This window comes from Nyctereutes procyonoides, unplaced genomic scaffold (genome assembly GCF_905146905.1).
Source record: "Nyctereutes procyonoides isolate TBG_1078 unplaced genomic scaffold, NYPRO_anot_genome, whole genome shotgun sequence".
Lineage (NCBI taxonomy): Eukaryota > Metazoa > Chordata > Mammalia > Carnivora > Canidae > Nyctereutes > Nyctereutes procyonoides.
The window spans coordinates 64,989,789-65,010,171 of NW_026575146.1; the positions used below are offsets into that span (position 1 = coordinate 64,989,789).

Consider the following 20,383-nt stretch of genomic DNA (forward strand, 5'->3'; position numbering starts at 1 on the left):
GGTGGCACCCGCCATGGGACTGTTAGTGCCCCCACCTTCTTTGATCCTAGCTATATCCTGATGCCACATGTAAGCCTGTCTCCAAGAAAGGGACCCTTTCTCGCAGTAGCATTTGGCTCTGCTATGTTGCCACAGGTTCTTAACTGGACATTTGAGCTTCCCGAGGCTGTTTCCATTAATGAACAGATGTCTACGTTGTTTCTATGGAAGCATGAAGCCTGGTGCCTCCTGCTGACATCACTCCTCCCAGTTACCCTTGAAGGCACCTGTTTCTCTCTCCTTGGTATTAATCTGAGCAGAGTTCTCTACTCCTCACATGAATTCCATCTTTCCCTTCCCTTTTTCTCAACGACTATCATCTCTTTTCCAACATCTGTCTGAGTCCAATTGTTTCATTCTGATGAACATTTGTTGGCTGTGACAATGCAGCACCCACCGCCTCCCTCATGTGGTGGAGAACAGCTGTCCCTACTCTCAACTCCAGGGATATGCATGTAACTGTGTGTGCATCCAGCAGCCTGTCCACATGATTGCTTTAGAGACAGGTTTGATGCCTAGTTCTGCAGAGTGGAGTCAGGCCCAGAACTTCAGAATCCCCCTGAACAGAAATAATTCTCTTTTCTGACTGTATGTGACCCTAGAAGACAACATGTTGAGACCTTCCAGCAATCTCACCACCACAAAGGTCAAGTGTGAGCAGGTTTTTAATTACTGATGAGTGGTGCTTCAGTTGGTTAAGTGTGTGCCTTCAGCTCAGGTCATGATCCCAGGATCCTGGGATTGAGCCCCACCTTGAGCTCCCTGCTCAGTGGGGAGTCTGCTTCTCCCTCTACCTGACATTCTCCCTGCTTGTGCTCTGTATCAAATAAATAAAATCTTCAAAAAAATTACTGATCTAATTTTTTTATTTTTATAGCATTTTTCAGATTTCCTGTGCCTTCTTATGTAAGTTTTTTAAGTCATATTTCTCCAGGACATCATCCACGTTTTCAATCTTGTTGGCATGCAGTTACATAATCTACTCTACTCTTCTTCTCAGTGTTGGTCAGACTGCAGCACTGTCTTTCTCATTCCTTTTTTTTTTTTAATTTTTATTTTTATTTATGATAGTCACACAGAGAGAGAGAGAGAGGCAGAGACACAGGCAGAGGGAGAAGCAGGCTCCGTGCACCGGGAGCCTGATGTGGGATTCGATCCCGGGTCTCCAGGATCACGCCCTGGGCCAAAGGCAGGCGCCAAACCGCTGCGCCACCCAGGGATCCCCTGTCTTTCTCATTCCTGACATTGATCGCACCTTATCTTTTCTATAGTCAGTCTTGTCAAGGGCACATCAATTTTATTAGACATTTCAAAGAGCCAATTTCAAGCTTTGTAGACACTTCTTTGTATGTTTGTTTTATATTTTATTAAATTGTGCTATTCTCTGTTGTATTTTCTTTTTATTTGGGGTTTTCTTTTTGTACTGGATACTGTTGATTTTCAGCCTTTCTCCTTCCTTATACATTTCTGCAAAAGTATAGCTTTAGCTGCATGGCCAAGTTTCGATATGTAATATGTTCACTTGCATGATTTTCATGTCCTTACCATTCCAAGTATTTTCTTAATTTCCATTATAATTTCTTCATTGCTTCATGGGATATTTATAAGTACATTTCTTTTTTAGAAATAAGCACATTTCTTAACTGAAAAATATTAAGAGACTTTTTAGGAATCTCTTGTATTTGAATTTCAGCTTACATCCAAATGTAGTTGGGGAACATGTGTTGAATGATTTTGAGCCTTTGGAATTTATTGAGATTTGCATTGTTTCCTGCATATGGCTAATTTTAAAATACTCTATGTGGACTTAAACACAATTTTGTATTCTTCAGCCACTGGGTGTTCTACATATACACCACTGTTGCTAATTCTATTGTTAAAATCCATTATGTCCTTATTGATGTTTGTCTCCCTGTTCTAAAGGCTAGAACTTGAATAATGATTATAGATCTATTTTTTCACTTCTGTTAGTTTTTGCTTTATATATGTCGAAGCTATGTTATTAAAGACACAAAAATATAAAATTATTCTGTCTTCCTGGAGAGCTGAACTTTTCACCATTACATCTTTGGCTTAAAGCCTATTTTGTCTGATACAAAAAGATCAACAGTAGCTTTCTTTAGTATTTGCAATGCTGTGTTCTTCCCATTTATTTACATTTAACATTTTGTATTCCAAGGTCTTAAGTTGTTATTGGTTTGTTCTCTTTTGGCAACCTTTGATATTTAGTTCATATATATTTAATTATTGATCTATTTGGGTAAAAACTACATCTTACTAATGATTATCTATGTGTCATGCATGTCCAATGTTACTTTTTCTCTCCTTCTTTGTCTTTTGTTTTTTAAGAATTCTTCCCCACTACACCCCACCACGAGTGTGTAAGTGATTTATTTTATAATTCCCACAGAAGCATTCTAGAGACAACAGTATACATTCCTGATTTTAGCTCTTCCCAGGTAATGCACGAACCCAGGAGCCCTCTGAGTACAATTCTCTCCTCCTAATAAATATGCCTGTATTTTCACATATTTTAACAAAACAAATATATTTCAACTCTCAGAAGACACTATGTTTTTATAGTTAGCATTCGCTTAGATTTGTCCGTATATCTATAATGCCATTACTTTTATTCCCTCCTGCATCTCTGACATTCCATCAGGATTACTGTTCTTTTGTTAAAAACATCCCCTACAGTATTTCTTCAGGTAAGATGTGAAGGGAGGGAACTCCTTCAGTCTCTACTTTGTCTTCATTTAGTAGGATCCTGCCACCAGGTAGGGGTCAAAGCTGGCACTTATTTATCACTTGAGGGTAGTGTTATTTCTTGGTCTCCTGGCAATCGCTGTATCTACCAAGACATGGGCCATCCAAATCACTGTTGCCCTTTAGAGGCACCTGCTTTCTCTTCAAGCATCCTTTCAATTCTTCTGTTTGCCTCTGATTTTCACTACTTTCACTACAATATACACAAGTATAGTTGTTTCTTTTTGGAGGACTTCTTGAATTTGTGGTTAATGCCTCGCAGTTCTCCACATTATCTCCTCAACCTTGATTCTGTCCCATTCTCTTCCTTTCTGGGGCACCAATTATATCATGTGTTTGACTATCTCACTGTAATCCCTATATCTTGAATCTCTTTTACTTTAAATATTTTTTGAGTTACCTTTTACTTTGCTAATTCTCCAGTGGTGTACAAACTATCCAGTGAGTCTTAGTTTAACTACTGTATCTTCCAGCTCTACAATTCTGGTTCAGTCAGGATTTCTTGTGTTTTCGTTTTTGGATATATAAGCAAATTCATGACCACAGTAAACACTGTTCACAACTGTTTGTTCATGAACCTTGTAACCTATCCCTCTATCCCTTTCTTGCCACACCCTCCTTCCCGGACAAGTACTGATCTGCTTTCTGTCCCTATATTCTCCATTTTCTAGTCTTTTACATTTGACTGTACAACATGCAGTTTTGTCTGGCTCCTTTAACGTAATTATTTTGAAAATCATTCATGTGGTAGTAAATAGTTCATTCTTTTTTTTTTTAATTGCAGAATAGCATTATGCTGTATGGATAAAACACAATATGTTTACCTGTACTTGCTGATGGATACCTGGGATGGCTCGAAGTCTGGGCTATTATAAATCAAGCTGTTATAAACACCTGTGAAAGTTCCCTTATGGACATCTTCTTTCATTTCTGTTGGATAAATACCTAGGAATGGAATGGCTAGATCATCAATAAAACCATTCAGGATTTAGGCCTGGAGAATACTTTTTGGGGAGACTTTTCACTATAAATTCAATCTTTTTAATTGGTACGGGAGCATTCAAGTTAACTATTCCATCTTGGGGATCCCTGGGTGGCGCAGCGGTTTGGCGCCTGCTTTTGGCCCAGGGCGCGATTCTGGAGACCCCGGATCGAATCCCACGTCGGGCTCCCGGTGCATGGAGCCTGCTTCTCCCTCTGCCTGTGTCTCTGCCTCTCTCTCTCTCTCTCTCTGTGACTATCATAAAATAAAATAAAATAAAATAAAAAAACTATTCCATCTTGGATGAGTTTTAGCAGGTTGTAGTTTTTGTGGGATTAGTCCCTTTCATCTAAGTTGTTATATTCACGTGTGTGTGTGTGTGTGTTTTAAAGATTTTATGTATCTATTCATGAGGAACACACACACACACACAGAGGCAGGCTCCATGCAGGGAGCCCAATGTGGGACTCGATCCCAGGACTCCAGGAGCATGCCCTGAGCCAAAGGCAGGTGCCAAAACACTGAGCCACTCAGGGATCCACACAGGTGTAGGTTTTTTCGTAGTATTCCATGATTATTTAATTCTTTTATGCAGAATCTGTAGTGATATCTCTTCCTTTATTCTTGATATTGGTTTATCAATATCAGAGCTTATCAGAGATTTATCATAGTGATTCTTTTCAAAGAACTAGTTTTTAATCAGTTTTGTCTGTTTTTGTTTCAAATTTCATTGATACCTGTCTGCTCTTTATTCCCTTCATTCTGCTTGCTTTGGATTTATATTTTCTGAGTTTTTAAAAAATTCTTAAGATGGATGCTTGGGTTATTGAATTGAAACTTCATTTTTAATCTACACATGTAGTGCTATCAATTTTCCTCTACTGCATTGGCTGCATTCCACAAGTTTTATTATGTTACATTTTCATTCTTGTTCATTTCAAAATGGTTCTAATTTTCCTTGAGACTTCTTTTTTTGACTTACAGATTGACTTATCTATTACTGAGAGAGTTGAGGTCTCCAGGTATAATTGTGTATTTGTCTATGTCTCCTTTCAAAAGAAAGGAGTTATGTTGTTGGAAGTTCTGTTGTTAAAGCTCTGTTGTTAGTACATTCATATTTAAAAGCGTTATGTCATCTTGATGAATTGACTCTTATAATTATGGAATCTCTATTATCAGAGATTTCCTTATACTGTACTTTACATCCTTATGACTTATTTTTTTAAGATTTTATTTATTTATTCATAGACAGAGAGAGAGAGAGAGAGAGAGGCAGAGACACAGGCAGAGGGAGAAGCAGGCTCCATTCAGGGTGCCTGACGTGGGACTCGATCCAGGTCTCCAGGATCACGCCCTGGGCTGATGGTGGCGCTAAACTGCTGAGCCACCCGGGCTGCCAGTTAGGACTTATTTATTTAAAATGGGAAGTCTGGGGGCACCTGGGTGGCTCAGTCAGTTGAGTGTCTGCCTTCAGCTCAAGTCATGATCTCTGGGTCCTGCGATCAAGCTCCACATCAGGCTCCCTCTGCTCCTCCCTACTTATGTGGTTTCTCAAGCTCTATCTCAAATAAATACATAAAATCAAATAAATAAATAATTAAGTGGGAAATCTGTAGCTATTAATCTCCTTCATATGCATCACTCATGCCCCAGCCCCTCCCTTTTCTGATAACCAACAGCTAGTTTTTTACCTATGAGTCTGTTTCTGTTTTGTTTGTTCATTTTCCTTTTTTTTGTTTGTTTGTTTTCAGATTTCACATATAAGTGAAATAATATGGAATTTGTCTCTGATTTATTTCACTTAGTACAGTATCCTCTAGGTCTACCTATGCTGTTGCAAATCACAAGCGTTCATCCTTTTTTATGGCTGAGTAATATTCCTGTGTATTTCACATCTTTATTATTCATCTACTGATGGGTACTTAGATTGCTTCCGTATCTTGGCTATTGTGAATAATACTGCAATGACCACAAGAGTGCATATAGCTCTTCAAACTGGTGTTTTCATTTTTCTTTGAATACCCAGAAATTGAATTGCCGGGTTATATGGTAGTTCTAAGTTTTTTAGGAACCTCCATACTGTTTTCTATAGTGGCTGCAACAATTATTATCAACAGTGAACAAAGGCTCCCTTTTCTTCACATCCTCATCAATTCTTGTTCTTTCTTTTTTTATTTTAGCCATTCTGTGAGGTGAGGTATCTCCTTGTGGTTTTCACTTGCATTTTCTGATGGTCAGTGATGCTGACCATCTTTTCGTGTGTCTCTTGGCCATCTGAATGTCTTCAAAGAAATGTCTGTTCGAGTCCTCTGCCCATTTAATCAAGCTGTGTTTTTTATATTAACTTGTGTAAGTTCTTTATATATTTTAGATATTAACCCTTATCAAATACATGGTTTACAAATACCTTCTCCCAAAATGTCTATTTCATTTTCTTGATTGTTTCCTTTACTGTGTGCAAAAGCTCTTTAGTTTGATGTAATTCAATTTGTTTATTTTAGTTTTTATTGCCCTTGCCTAAGGAAAGTGGTCCAAAAAATACTGTTACAACCAATGTGAAACAGCTTATGGTCTGTTTTCTTCTAGGAGTTTTATGATTCCAAGTGTTTAATCCATTTTGAATATATTTTTATATATGGTATAAGATAATGGTCCAGTTTAATTCTTTTGCGTGGAGCTATCCAATTTTACCAACACTATTTACTGAATAACTGTCTTTTCCCCACTGTATATTCTTGGGGAATATTGTATACAGTATTGTATACGAGAATATACAATTTTTGTATGGAATTGAGCACATAAGCATGGGCTTGTTTCTGGGCTCTCTATTCTATTGATCTATGTGTCTGTTTTCATGCCAGTACAATTCTTTTTTTTTTTTTTAACTATAGTTTTGTAATGTAGTTTGAAATCAGGAAGCCTGATACCTCCACCTTTGTTCTTCCTTCTCTGGGGTCTTTTGGCTTATTTGGGGCCTTTTGTGGTTCCACAGAAATTTTAGCAATATTTGTTCCAGTTCTGTGAAAAATGCTATTGGTATTTCTATGAGGATTGCATTAAATCTGTAGATTGCTTTAGGTAGTTTGGACATTATAACAAAATTAATTCTTCCAATCCATGAACAGGTATAACTTTCTATTTATTTGTACTGTTAACTTCTTTCTTCAGCGTCATAGTTTTCAGTGTATAGGTCCTTTTCTTTCTTGGTTAAATTTATTCCCAGGGCCTTCATTCTTCTTGATGCAATTGTAAATAGAATTATCGCAATTTCTGATAATTCATTGTTAATGTATAGAAATACAACTGAGTTATATACGTTAATTCTGTATCCTGCAACTTTACTGAATTCATGTACAGACATATTTTGGAGATACTCTGGATTCAGTTTCAGATTACTGCAAAGTGAATATTGCAAGAAATCAAGTCAAATGAATTTTTAAAATTTCCTAATGCATATAAAAGTTACATTTACACTATAATCTGTTGTGTAAAATAACAATATGTCTTTTTAAAAAGCAATGTATATACCTTAACTTCAAAATACTTTAATTTTGGATGTGTGGGTGGTTCAGTTGGTTAAGTGTTTTGACTCTTGATTTCGGCTCAGATCATGAGCTCCAGGTCGCGAGATCAAGCCCGGAGTTGGGCTTCACACAGGGTGTGAAGCCTGCTTAAGATTCTTTCCCTCTCCCTTACCCCACCCCCACTTGCTTGCTCTCTCTCTCTCTCTCTCTCTCTCTCTCTCTCTAACAAAAATACTTTATTCTAAAAAATGCTAACCATGATCTGAGCTTTCAGTGAGTCAAAACCATTCTCTAGTCTTGCTTTGATGTTAGTGGCTACTGCCCAGGGTGATAGTGCTGAAAACTGGGGTGGCTGTGGCATTTCCTTAAAATAAGATGACAATGAAGTTTGCCACATTGACTCTTCCTTTTAGGAACAATTTCTCTGTAGCATGCAGTGCTGTTTGATACCACTGAACTTCTTTCAAAATTGGACTCAATCATCTCAAATGCTGCCACTACTTTATCAACTAAGTTTATATAATATTCTAAATCTTTTGGTGTCATTCCAACAATCTTCACAGCATTTTCACCAGGAGTAGATTCCACCTCAAGAAACCAATTTCTTTTCTTTGCTCATCCATAAAAGGTAACTCTTCATCCATTCAAGTTTTATCATTAAAATGCAGCAATTCAAATACAATAAACAAGTCTGAAATATTGCAAGAATTACCAAAATGTGACACAGAGACACAAACTGAGCAAATACTGTTGGAAAAATAGTGGTAACAGACTTCCTTAACACAGGACTGCCACAATTCTTCAATCTGCAGAAAAATACAGTATCTGTGAAGTGCAATAAAGCACACAATAAATTGAGGTATGCTTGTATTAGTTATAATAGTTTTCTATATATGGCATCATATCATCTGCATATAGTGATAATTATACTTCTTCCTTTCTAATTTGGGTGCCCCTTATTTTTTTTTTCTTCCCTAATTGCTGTGACTATAACTTCCAACACCTTGTTAATAAAAGTGATGAAAGTGGACTGTCTTGTTCTTGATCTTAGACAAATGCTTTCATGTTTTCACTATTGAGTGGGTTTGACATATATGGCCTTTAATCTGCTGAGGTACATTTCTTCTATACCCATTTTGTTTAAAGTTCTTATCATAAACGTATAATGAATTTTGTCAAATGCTTTTTCTGCATCTATTGAGATGATCACATGATTGAATATCCTTTCTTTTGTTAATGTAGCACAGGTGTAGAACCATCCTCACATACCTGAAACAGATCTCACTTGATTATGGTGAATGGTTCTTTTAATGTATTGTTGAATTCAGTTTACTAATATTTTGTTGAGACTTATTGCATCTACTGCATCAAGGATACCAATTTGTAATTTTTTTTGTAGTGTCCTTGTCTGGTTTAGTGTCAGGGTAAGGCTGGTCTCACAGAGTTTGGATGCATTCATTCCTCTTCAACTTTCTGGAATAGTTTGAGAAGGATAGGTAGTAACTTTTCTTTAAATGTTTTGTAGAATCCAAGAGGGGAAGATGGCAGTGGGGTACAAGGACCCGAGGCTCATTTAAACACACAAATATAACTAGTTAGGAAATCATCCTAAGTACCCCAGAAATCTATCTGAAGACTGGCAGAACAAATTCCACAACTAAATGTAAAGAAGAAGCCACATGAAGAAAGTAGGAAGTGTAGATAAGGGACTTGGGAGAGAAACAGACAGTGGCTGCAGTTATAGGGAGGGAGCCACAGTCACAGATGGGTGAGAGACAAACCAGCACAGAGCGGAGCACATGAGGAAAACGAATCCCATAGTAATTGGCTTGGAAAGCGAAAGGGGCTAAATTTCATGAGTTCTTGCAACCAACAGGGCTTAAAGCCCATTGTTTTAAAGGTCAGTGGTCTTGGCTAGGATAGAGCCCAGCTCTTTGAGAGAAGGCAGGCAAACAACCTGCACACATACAATGTGGAAACAGGGATTTAAACAGTTCCCAGGCACACCGTGGGGAGGTTGTGTGCTCACCTCAGAGCCTATCCCACAGACAGACTACTCTAGGAACAGAGGAACTCTCCAGCACCATTTCTCTCCCCTGCTCCTCAGGAAAACACAGGGCCACCTGTGGGAACCAGAGCAGCTTGACACTCACCACCTAACTTGCTTATACCAAGCCTTACTCCCGACCATTCTCCAGAAAAAAATGCACTTCCCAGTTACACTTGTCTCAGTCCCAGCACAGTGGGTACCCTCCCCTAGAAGACTCACCTAAAACCCTACCCACCATATCTCCCAACTTGGGAGTTTGCAGTGGCTCTGTTCTGGCAACATTGGTGGCAAGTCTCATTCCACAAGCAGATCAGAGCACATCAGTCCAAAACCTCTGGAATGTAGCAAAAGCGGTTCTAAGAGGGAAGAATGTGCTACATACTTCCAAGACAGGCCTCCCTCAAGCAGGAAACATCTCAAATAAACAACCTAACCTTACACCTAAAGGAGCTAGAAAACGAACAACAAAGCCAAAAGCCAGCAGAAAAAGGGAGATAATAAAGATTAGAGCAGAAATATATGATATAGAAACTAAAAAACAAAACAATAGAACAGATCAGTGAAACAATACCTATTCATGATAAAAACCTTCAATGAAGTAGGTTTGTAGGGAACATGCCTCAACATAATAAAGGCCATATATGAAAAATCTACAGCTGGGACGCTTGAGTGGCTGTTGGTTAAGCATTCAACTTCTGGTTTTGGCTCAGGTCATGATCTAAGGATCTTGAGATCAAGCCCCCACAGACTCCATACTCAGCAAGGAATCTACTAGAGATTCTCTTCCTCTCTCCTTGCCCCTCTCCCCTCTTTTGCTCTAAAATAAATAAATAAATCTTTAAAAAAAGAAAAAGAAAAATTTGCAGCTAACATCACCCTCAATAGGGAAAAACTGAAAGCCTTTCCCCTAAGGTCGGCAGTAAGACAAGCATGTCTACTCTCATGACTTCTACTCATCACAGCATTGGAAGGCCTAGCCACTGCAGTCAGACAACAACAAGAAATAAAAGGCATCCAAGTCAGCAAGGAAGAAGTCAAATTTTCAACCTGAAAGACTCCACGAAAAAATTGCTAGAACTGATACATGCATTCAGTAAAGTCACAGGATACAAAATCAACGTACAGAAATCTGTTGCATTTCTATACCACAATAATGAAGCAGCAGAAAGAGAAATTATGGAATCGATCCCTTTTATAATTGTGCCATTAATAGTACCTATGGATAAACCTAACCAAGGAGGGGAAAGACTTATACTCTGAAAACTATGAAACACTGATGAAGGCAACTGAAGACAACACAAAGAAATGGAAACACATTCCATGGTCATGAATTGGTAGAAAAATTTTGTTAGTATGTCTGTATCACCCAAAGCAATCTACATACTTAATGCAATCCCTATCAAAATACCAACAGCATTTTTCACAGAACCAGAATGAACAATCCTAAAATTTGTATGGAACCACAGAAGACCCTGAATAACCAAGGCAATCTTGAAAAAGAAAAGCAAAGCTGGAGGCCTCACAATTCCAGACTTCAAGTTATAATACTAACCTGTAATAATCAAAACAGTAGGTTGCTGGCATAAAAACAGACACATAGATCAACAGAACGGAATAGAAAACCCAGAAATAAACCCACAATTACACAGTTAATCTTTGACAAAACAGGAAAGAATATCCAATGGGGGGAAAGAAATCTAACAAACTGTTGGGAAAACTGGACAGCTACATGAAAAGAAGTTAACTGGATCACTTTCTCACACCATGCAGAAAAATAAATTTAAAATGGATTAAAGACCTAAATGTGAGATCTGAAACCATTAAAATCCCAGAAGGAAGCACAGACAGTAATGTCTCTGGCATCTCCTGAAGCAACATTTTTCTAGATATGGCCCCTGCAGCAAAGGAAACAGAAGCAAAAATGAACTACTGGGACTTCATCAAAATAAAAAGCCCCTGCACAGCAAAGGAAAAAGTCAACAAAACTAAAAGGAAACCTACAAATTGGCAGAAGATATTTGCAAATGACACATCTGATAAAGGGCTAGTATCCAAAATCTACAAAGAACTCATAAAACTCAACACCCCAAAACCAAATAATCCAGTGAAGAAATGGGCAGAAGACATGAATAGACATTTCTCCAAAGAAGACATACAGGTGGTCAACAGATACATGAAAAAATGCTCAACATCACTGATCACCAGGGAAATGCAAAACAAAACTACAATGACATATCACACCCGTCAGAATGGCTAAAATTAACAACAACAAAAAAAGTATTGGAGAGGATGTGGAGAATGGGGAATGCCCTTACACTGTGGGTGGGAATGCAAACTGGTGCAGCCACTGTAGAGAACAGTGTGGAGGTCCTTCAAAGAGTTAAGAATAGGGCTACCCTGTGACCCAGCAATTGCACTATTGGGTATTTACCCCAAAGAATATAAAAATACTAATTCAAAGGGATACATGCACCCCTGTGTTTATGGCAGTAGTGGTACAAAAGCCAAATTATGGAAGCAGCCCAAGTGCCCCTCAGCTGATGAAGGGACAAAGAAATACACACACACACACACACACATACACACACACACATATGCACAATGGACTATTAACCACTAAAAAAAAAAGAAGGAGGAGGAGGAGGAGGAGGGAGAAGGAGGAGGGAGAAGGATGAGGGAGAAGAAAAGAAGAAAGAAGAAGAAGAAAGAAGAAGAAAGAAAGAAGAAAGAAGAAGAAAGAAGAAAGGAAGAAGGAAGAAGAAGAAAGAAGAAGAAGAAAGAAAGAAAGAAGAAGAAGAAGAAAGAAGAAGACCTTGCCATTCACCATAACACAGGTGGAGCTAGAGAATATAACAAGATATTGTATGATCCCACTCCTATGTGGAATTTGGGAAACAAAACAAACGAGCAAAGGGAAAAAGAGAGAGAAGGACAGCAAACCAAGAAACAGACTCTAACCTACAGAGAACACATTGCTGGTACCAGAGAGAAGGTGGGTGGAGTCAGTGATGGGGATTAAGGGGTGTACTTGTGATGAGCACCAGGTCATCAAAATAAAATTCTTAAAAATAAAAATAAAAATAAAAATATTGAGTATCACTCAAAAAAGTTATTTTAATTCCAATCTTGTTGACATACACTGTTACATTAGATTCAGGTGTACTTTTCCTGGTTTCTTCAGGTGGAGGTATAAATAACTGATTTGAAAACTTTGTTTTTTTATAAGTATTTCTTACTTATACGTATACTTATTATATTCTTACTTATATTTACAATATAAATTGCTCTCTACATAAAACTTCAGCTGTGGACATTTGGTTATATTTTGTTTTTATTTTCTTAATAAAAAAACAAATTTCCCTTGTGAGAAAAATAGATAAAATAAAAAATATTTGGTAGAATTCACCAGAAGCCTTCTGGTCCTGGACTTTTGTTTTGGGGCAGACTGTTTGTTTAAGATTTTATTTATTTACTCATGAAACACACAGAGAGACAGGCAGAGACATAGGCAGAGGGAGAAGCAGGCTCCCTGTGGGGAGCCTGATGCAGGACTCAATCCTGGGACCCCGGGATCACAAGCTGAACTGAAGGGAGATGCTCAACCGCTGAGCCACCCAGGTACCCCTGGTCAGACTTTTTAAATTACAGATTCAATGTCATTACTTGTAATGGTCTATTCAGATTTTCTTTTTCTTTGCGATTCAGTCTCGGGGTATTATGTGTTTCTAGGAACTTACCCATTTTTTATAATGTTTTTGTTCCTGGTAATTATTCCTGGTAATTTTCTTTGCTCTATTTTGTATGATATTAAAGGGACCCCAGTGATCTTTTGACTGGTGTTTGCATGGGATATCTTCACAATGCTTTTTCTTTAAACTTACCTATATCATTATATTTGAAGTTTCTTATAGATGGTAATTAGGTTGGATTTTCTTTTCATCCACTCTTACAATGTCTATCTTTTAAATGATGTGCTACAACCATTTACATTTAATTCAATTACTGTTATGTTCCGATGTAAGTCTAGGAATTTGTTCCCTGTTTCTCTCTTAAAAATTCTGTTTCGGGATCCCTGGGTGGCGCAGTGGTTTGGCGCCTGCCTTTGGCCCAGGGCACGATCCTGGAGACCCGGGATCGAATCCCACATCGGGCTCCCGGTGCACGGAGCCTGCTTCTCCCTCTGCCTGTGTCTCTGCCTCTCTCTCTGTGTGTGTGTGTGTGACTATCATAAATAAATTAAAAAAAATTAAAAAAAATAAAAAATAAAAATTCTGTTTCTTCTTTCTTTCGGTTTAAGTTATTTTTTTCTATTATATCTTTACCAAGATCCTCAGACAGCTCTTCCTTTAGAGCTGGTAACTGGCGACAAATGCTGTTGTCATTACCTGAAATTTTTTTTTTCAGTTTCATTTCCAAGGAATATTTCTTCTGAAAACAGGTTCTTGGGTTGACAGGTTTTTTTCCTGACACTTCAGAAATGCTGTGCCACTTCCATCCCAGACTCCATGGTTTCTGGTGACAAATCCGCAGTCATTTAACCACCACTCCCCTCCAGGCCCCCCATCATTTCCCTCTGGTGGCTTTCACAATTTTTGTCTTTCTTTCTCAGCAGTGTGTGATGTGTCCAGATAACAGATTTCTTTGGGTTCATTCTTTTTGGGATTCATTCAGCTTCTTCAATCTGTAAGTTTGTCTTTCACCAAACTTGGGAAGTCTTCCACCTTATTTCCTCAATTATTTTTTCAGCACTGCACGCTTTCTGTTCTGCTTCTGGGACTGATGCCACAAATGTTAGCCCTCTGTTGCCATTCCACAGTCCATGAAACTCTGTTCATTTTTCTCTAAGTTCTGATTAGTTCCAGGCATTTATTTTTCACTTTTCAAGTTCCCATGTGTCTCCTCTTCTGTATGTATGCTTTTTTTTTTTAAGATTTTATTTATTTATTTGAGAGAGAATGAGAGAAAGATCCCAAGTAGGGGGGAGGGACTGGGAGAAGCAGACTCCCCACTGAGCATGGAGCCCAAGGTGGGACTTGATCCCAGGACCCTGGGATCATGACCTAAGCTAAAGGCAGACACTTCACCGATGGAGCTCCCCCAGGTGCCCCACGTCTCCTCTTTGTATCCCATTTCTTCACGAATACTTTCCACTTTAACATTTGTTTCAAGAACATTTGTGACTGCTTGTTGAAGCATGTTTATAAGTTTCCTTGACGTCTTTGTGAGACCATCCGAACATCTATTTCATCTCATCATTGTCAAGGTTGGCTGTCTTTTTCTAATGCAAGTTGGCATTTTTATGGTTTTTCATTTGGTGAATATTTGGATTGCACTGGTTGAGTTGGATTGGACTGGGCTTTGAATGAGACCCTAGGTCTGTTTAAACCCTATGGTGAGATGCAGGCAATCGACCTGCTTGGGTTCACACTGTGAGTTACAACCCACCTTCTGTGACCTGAGGCTACAATGTCTGGTGAGTTCTCAGTGTCTCTGCAGCTCTAACCTGACCTGAAACAGGCATGTACTACTCAGGGGCCAATCTATCCACACTCAGTTCTGTTTATTATATGCTACTAAGAATCAGATCCATACACGCACAGGTGGGGGTGAGCCTGGGAGTTCATCAAAGACACTATGTTGTTGCTTCCCCAAGCTCCTCCTTTTGCGTGATCTCCGTGATCCCCTCCCAACTCCCTGGAGAGAGACCTTCCCCTCCTCCCACAACTATGAGGAACAGAGCCAAGTGGCAGAAGAAAAAGTGAGAAAAGGCAGTGGGTGTTAGTTCTGCACCGGCTGAGCCCAGGCTCTACCCAGCAGGGGGAAGGGTTGTCCCCTATCACCAAGCTGGCTCCTCTCCCGGCTGCTACCCCTCAGGATGGTAGGTGGGCTGGGGCACGTAGAGAGTGGCAAGGGACTCACAACATGCTCTGAGCTTTAGGAGTTCCCTCCTCAGTGGGCATCTGCTAGAGCTCCCCTGTCTGAGTCCAGGACTCACTCCTAGGCTTCATGCTGCCCTGACCTCAGGCCAGAAGGCATCAGAGGGAAACACTAAGCTCACCACCAGCCCAGGAATCCCTGGAATTCTGGCACACTTCCCTCTTCTCCTGTTGCTACTCACTTCTCACATCTCCAAAAGCTGCACCCTGCCCTGGCCCCAGCACACTGTGGGTTTCGTGAGTGAAGCGCCGGCGTGGCATGCATACACCCTCTCACCCAGAACCAGGACTCTCTGCCCAGTTATTTTTTACTCTGAGTCAAATACGTGTTCATAAAGCCATGCAATGGCAAGCTTCAGAATGGTGCTGCCTTCCTGCAGAAAGGACTGAGTGCCTGCTCCGAGATCACCTTAACGCGGGCACTGTGCTGAGGTGGCTCCTCTCTCTGCCTGGCTTGTCGCTTCACAGCATGATTCAGCCCCTTTCCTGTAGCCTGCCGAGCGGTGGAAGTTTCTATGCCCAGCCTCTCAATCACCCTGCAGAGATGGGCATGGCCTCCCGGGGAGCAGAGCCAGCCCGGGCGCCCCTGCATCCCCACGCTGCCCTGTACCTTGGCCTGATCTGCACAGTCTTTAGAGGCCCAAATACCTTCCACCCGACGATCTTTATAATGCATCCAACTTCTCTGGTTGTCCTCTGTGAATGGTTCATCCCAATGAACAGATCTGCCATCCCTGGGGGTAGCCACTTTTTTTTTTTTTTTTTAAATAAAGAAATTGGCTCCAAAGGTTTCCTGAGCTCAGGGCACAGATGAGGGAACCAGGGCTTAACTTCAGCCTGTCCTATGAATCACTGCACCACACTGAAATTCAGCTTTATTTCTATGAGGGCTCTTCTCCCCCCCCACAGGTCACTAGATGTGTATGCATAAAAATCAAGAAGTAGTAGGTGAGCATATTCTTATTTTAAAGCTGAGCCACTGCAGACAATGCTGTTGCTCCCCTGATCCTTCACAAGGCATGGGCCAGACCCTTTATCTCAGGTTACCAGGTCTGTTTATGGCTCCTTGGGGATTTCGTTATCAAGCTGACCTTTTCCCTACGGGAACAAACCTCCAAAAGTATGATGGACGTCGCTGGGAACACACGGTACGAAATGAAAGATGATTTACAACTATTTTTCATGCATGAGCCATTCATTAAGTTAGGTCAAGTTACATAATTGGCAACTTCTTCCTGTTTTCCTGCCAGCTTACGAGGAATTAAACCTAAAATCTGTTCAAATGACTATTTTCAACCTCCCAAGGGACCAAAAAATCAGGATTTAACGACAGCCCCAAGGGCAAGCTTGCTGACACAGGTCCAGATGGGGGGGGGGGGGCAATTCACTATCAGGCAGATTTCCTTGAGGATGATTTAAAATGAGAGAGTCTGAGTCCTGGAAGGGTCTTACACACCCTACCCCCAGGACAAGAGAAGCAAGAAGGAGCACTCCCTGAGGGTAGGTTGCATAGAGGGGGGTGAGAAGTGGGGTACACTGGGTACAGAGGGTGAGGCCAGAGCCCTCAGTCTGCACCTAAGCAGCCCAAGGGTGTCACCTGTGTCGTGCACCATGAAGGTAAGGATGGGCTCAAGCCTGAGAGCCTCCCTGGCTGGGCTCACCAGGTGGAGTGTGGTTGCCAGGCTGCTTGGGGCCTCGGGGTGACAGGAGCTGACTGAGTCAGCACACCACACTACAGGGACAAGGGCTGGGAACTCACAGTGGCTCCTACCTTGGCTGGCTTCTGGCTGCACAGAGCTTGGAGGAAGTGGGGGCGAGGACTCAGGAACCTCCACTGCAGGGTGCTCGGCCACCGGACAGATGATGAACCACCTCTTGCCTGTGTGCAGGACTACGGAGCAGGACACAGAGGGTGGAAGGGACCCTATAAACTTCTCCTGAGGCCAGTGGGACCCCTCCCCAACTGCACCGCACCTGTCATCAGGGCACTGGGAGCTCACCCCACGGGGGCCATGTGCAGGCAGTCTTGGGCTCGCATGACACCCACAACATGGGCTCAGTTCCCAGGGCACCTGCAGTGCCTTGATGAAGGGGGAACACCAGCTGGGCAACAGGTGGCAGTGGCGAGACCACATGGCACTCAGTCCCCACCAGCACCAGACCCGGTCCCTCAGGTCAGCCTACCCACTCCCAGGGAGATGCTCAGCACACACCACAGCACTCGCCCTCTGATGGCCCAACCCGGATGACATGCTCAGGTGGGTCTTAATAAACACCCGCTAAAAGGCAGAAGGAGTGAGGTGGAAGTGCCTCCTCCGGAGGGCAGATGGACCCAGAAGGCAGACGTACCGTTCTGCTGATACACAGGGGCGTTGGCCTGGGACTGGTGGCTCTCCTGGCAGAGGTAGAGGGTCAGGAATCAGCAGACCACATGACACAAGAGTTTGCTTCAGAGGCAGCATAGCCTCAAAACACCCCAGGGGGCCTCTCCCGTTAAGCTGAAGGCGCCCCCCCACCCTGCCCCTCACCCTGCACTTGGGGGCCCCAGGTGGCCACATGCCCCGGCCCTCCCAGGATCCCACCCCCAGGACGCACCTCCCCAGCGCCCAGGGTGCAGGTGCTGAGGTATGGTGGGCTGGTCCCAGGGTCAGAGCCGCGGTCAATGTCCGTGTCCTCGCTGAGCATGTCCTCTGCCTTATCCATGACGTCTTTCATCTGTTCAATGAACGTCTCCCGCTCAGCCTGCAGGATGAAATCGTGCTCCACCTGCAATGGCACAGACAGCCCTGCTGGGGGCACACCACGGGCCATTGGCCTTCCCTGATGTCTCTCCTTCGCTCTACTTGGCACTTGGCTCATGGAAGACCCAGCTGGGGCAGGGGGCGGCTGACAGAGGTCACCCTCCAGGTGATGGGCACCACCCACAGCAGGTGGCCACTGTGGGGCCCATGGAGCCAAGGAGACAGCCCTGCCCACCCCAGGAAGACACCAGGCCTCACCATGTAGGTGGCGATCTCGTCGGGCGCGTCCCCGTCCAGGTCGAACTTGAACGTGACCATCTTGTGGTTGTGTGTCTCCAGCTGGCACTCCACCATCTTGTCGCCTGTGTTGCACACCTACGGGCACCCGGGTGGTGAGGCCACCGTGGGCCGCGGTTGGGAAGCCCTGCACCCTTGGGCCCACCCTCACATTCAGGCCACATGTGGCCACTCACATTCAGGATGGTGAGCCGCGGGCGGCTGGCTCTCTCCTGGCGAGAGCGGGCACGCGTGGACCGGCGGTGATGTTTCCGGGCGGCCTTGCCTTCTAGCCTCCCACTGCCAAACGTTCCCTCGCAGCTGTCACTCATCTCTCTTCCAGAGGGGACATCAGAACCTCCGTAGCTGTGTGAAAACCCAGGATGTGACAGCAGCCTGCACACCAGCCACACATGGAAAGGGCCAGAAAATGTGGCAGGTGTGAAGCTGGCCCAGACCCCACCTTCAGGGCCCCCAGCCCCTCCTCCTGCTGTCCCACCCGGCTAGGGTGGTGCTGGGGTTGTGGAGAACGCATTGGCCATATGACCCAGGACCTCTGTCCTCTCTGACCCTTGACCTGCGACTCAGGCTGTACTGGTTCACAGGAAACAACAGGATGAAGAAAATCCTCCCCCGTGCCTCAGTTTCCCTGTCTGTGTAACAGCAACAGGAATGTGACAACCACCTGGGAGGACCGCAGGGTCTGAGGGGTTTGCAGAGCACTGAGTCTGGTGCTAGTGCACCAGGTCACACGGCCACTCCGTGTGTCCAGTCCCCGCCCAATGGGACATGTTCTGTGACCGGGAGCATGGGGCTGGGGGGCGAGCCACTGCCTCTCCCTTCTAGAACATCCTGGGCACCACAGGCACCAGGATGCAGGACGCACACAGAGCATGTGACAACCAGGCCGAGTATGGACAGAGGCCCAGACAACCCAGACGGCTCCACCATGTCCAGCTGGGAACGGGTGACATCGCAAGAAACCCTGACTCTCGAGAGAGATCCGTGTGAGGCCGTGGCTGCCCCCTCCACCCGACGGGCCAACTGGGCCCTTACCTCTCGCAGCTCTGCGGGGGCCCGAGCTGCTTGTCCTGGGAGGCCTGCTCCTGAAACAAAACCACGGATGGGAGGACGGGTCACACCGGGCCCCCCATGGCGCACCTGCTCCTGGCCGGCCCCTCCCACCTCCCCACCCAGGGAGCTGACCACGAGAGGTAGCAGGTGTAAGGGTTTTCTCCCGTGCGGTTGCTAAAAGCTAGGCCTCCCCTTGGCCTACACGCTGACCCACTCTGATCTTCCCAGTAGAGGAGCAGCGGGCCTGCCCCCATCCTCGAGGCAAGGCCCCGCAATTCCACAGGTCACCACCATGCTTTCTGGCAGAAGTGTCCAAGGAAAGTGCAGTGTACAGGGACAGCGGAGGAGGGCTAGGGTTAGAACAGCTGCCACAGGGCACACTTTCCTTAGCTGAGACCTAATACCACCAAGTAGGGGACCACTGGGATGCTGGGGTGGGGGTCAGGGCGAGGCACCAGGGCCAAGCCCTGAAGGCAGGAACACACACCTCTGAGGCCGACTCCACTGTTAGCTGCACGGCCGGGCAGGGGCTGGTGATCCCAGGTCCGGTGGGTGGTGGCACATGGGCAGCAGGCGGCAGGAGTGCGGCGGTCTGGACGGGCAAGCTCTGAGAAGCTGCGGCCACTGCAGGGGCCAGGGAGCTGGGGAGCTGAGGCAGCTCGGGGACCACAGGCGGCAACACTTCCGGCAGAGGTGGGGAGAGGATGGCAGCAGGTACGGGCACAGTGGGGACCTGGGCATTGACATCCACAGCATACGGAGGTGGGTGGCCAAGCAGGATCTGGGGGCACAGGAGGCAGGGATGCAGGTTGGAGGGCCAGCCATGCCTCTGCCACAGGGTCCTGGAGCAAGGCAGGTGCTTCCCCATGCAGGTGGGTGAGCACCCAGGGTGGGGGTAACAGCTGTCCTCGCCGGTCCAGCATAGCCTCAGCACGTTAGCACACAGATTTAGCAGAAACCACTAAGAATGGGGACTCTCAGGTCCCTGTGTGCAG

General features: G+C 43.8%; 1 protein-coding gene across 6 annotated transcripts in view; it reads right to left on the reverse strand.

The window, feature by feature from the left end:
- The window catches only part of WNK2 (WNK lysine deficient protein kinase 2), a 102,830-nt gene that overhangs the window by 39,522 nt on the left and 42,925 nt on the right, over positions 1-20,383 (reverse strand). For 5 of the 6 annotated variants that reach the window (XM_055311175.1, XM_055311174.1, XM_055311173.1 and 2 more), the window contains exons 12-18: positions 19,876-20,169; positions 19,371-19,420; positions 18,512-18,680; positions 18,297-18,413; positions 17,893-18,063; positions 17,647-17,692; positions 17,069-17,188 (exon numbers count right to left, since the gene is read on the reverse strand). In XM_055311175.1, the coding sequence (XP_055167150.1) occupies positions 17,069-17,188; positions 17,647-17,692; positions 17,893-18,063; positions 18,297-18,413; positions 18,512-18,680; positions 19,371-19,420; positions 19,876-20,169 (967 nt within the window). The remainder of the gene's footprint in view (positions 1-17,068; positions 17,189-17,646; positions 17,693-17,892; positions 18,064-18,296; positions 18,414-18,511; positions 18,681-19,370; positions 19,421-19,875; positions 20,170-20,383) is intronic. The other variant, XM_055311171.1, reaches the window with a different exon arrangement.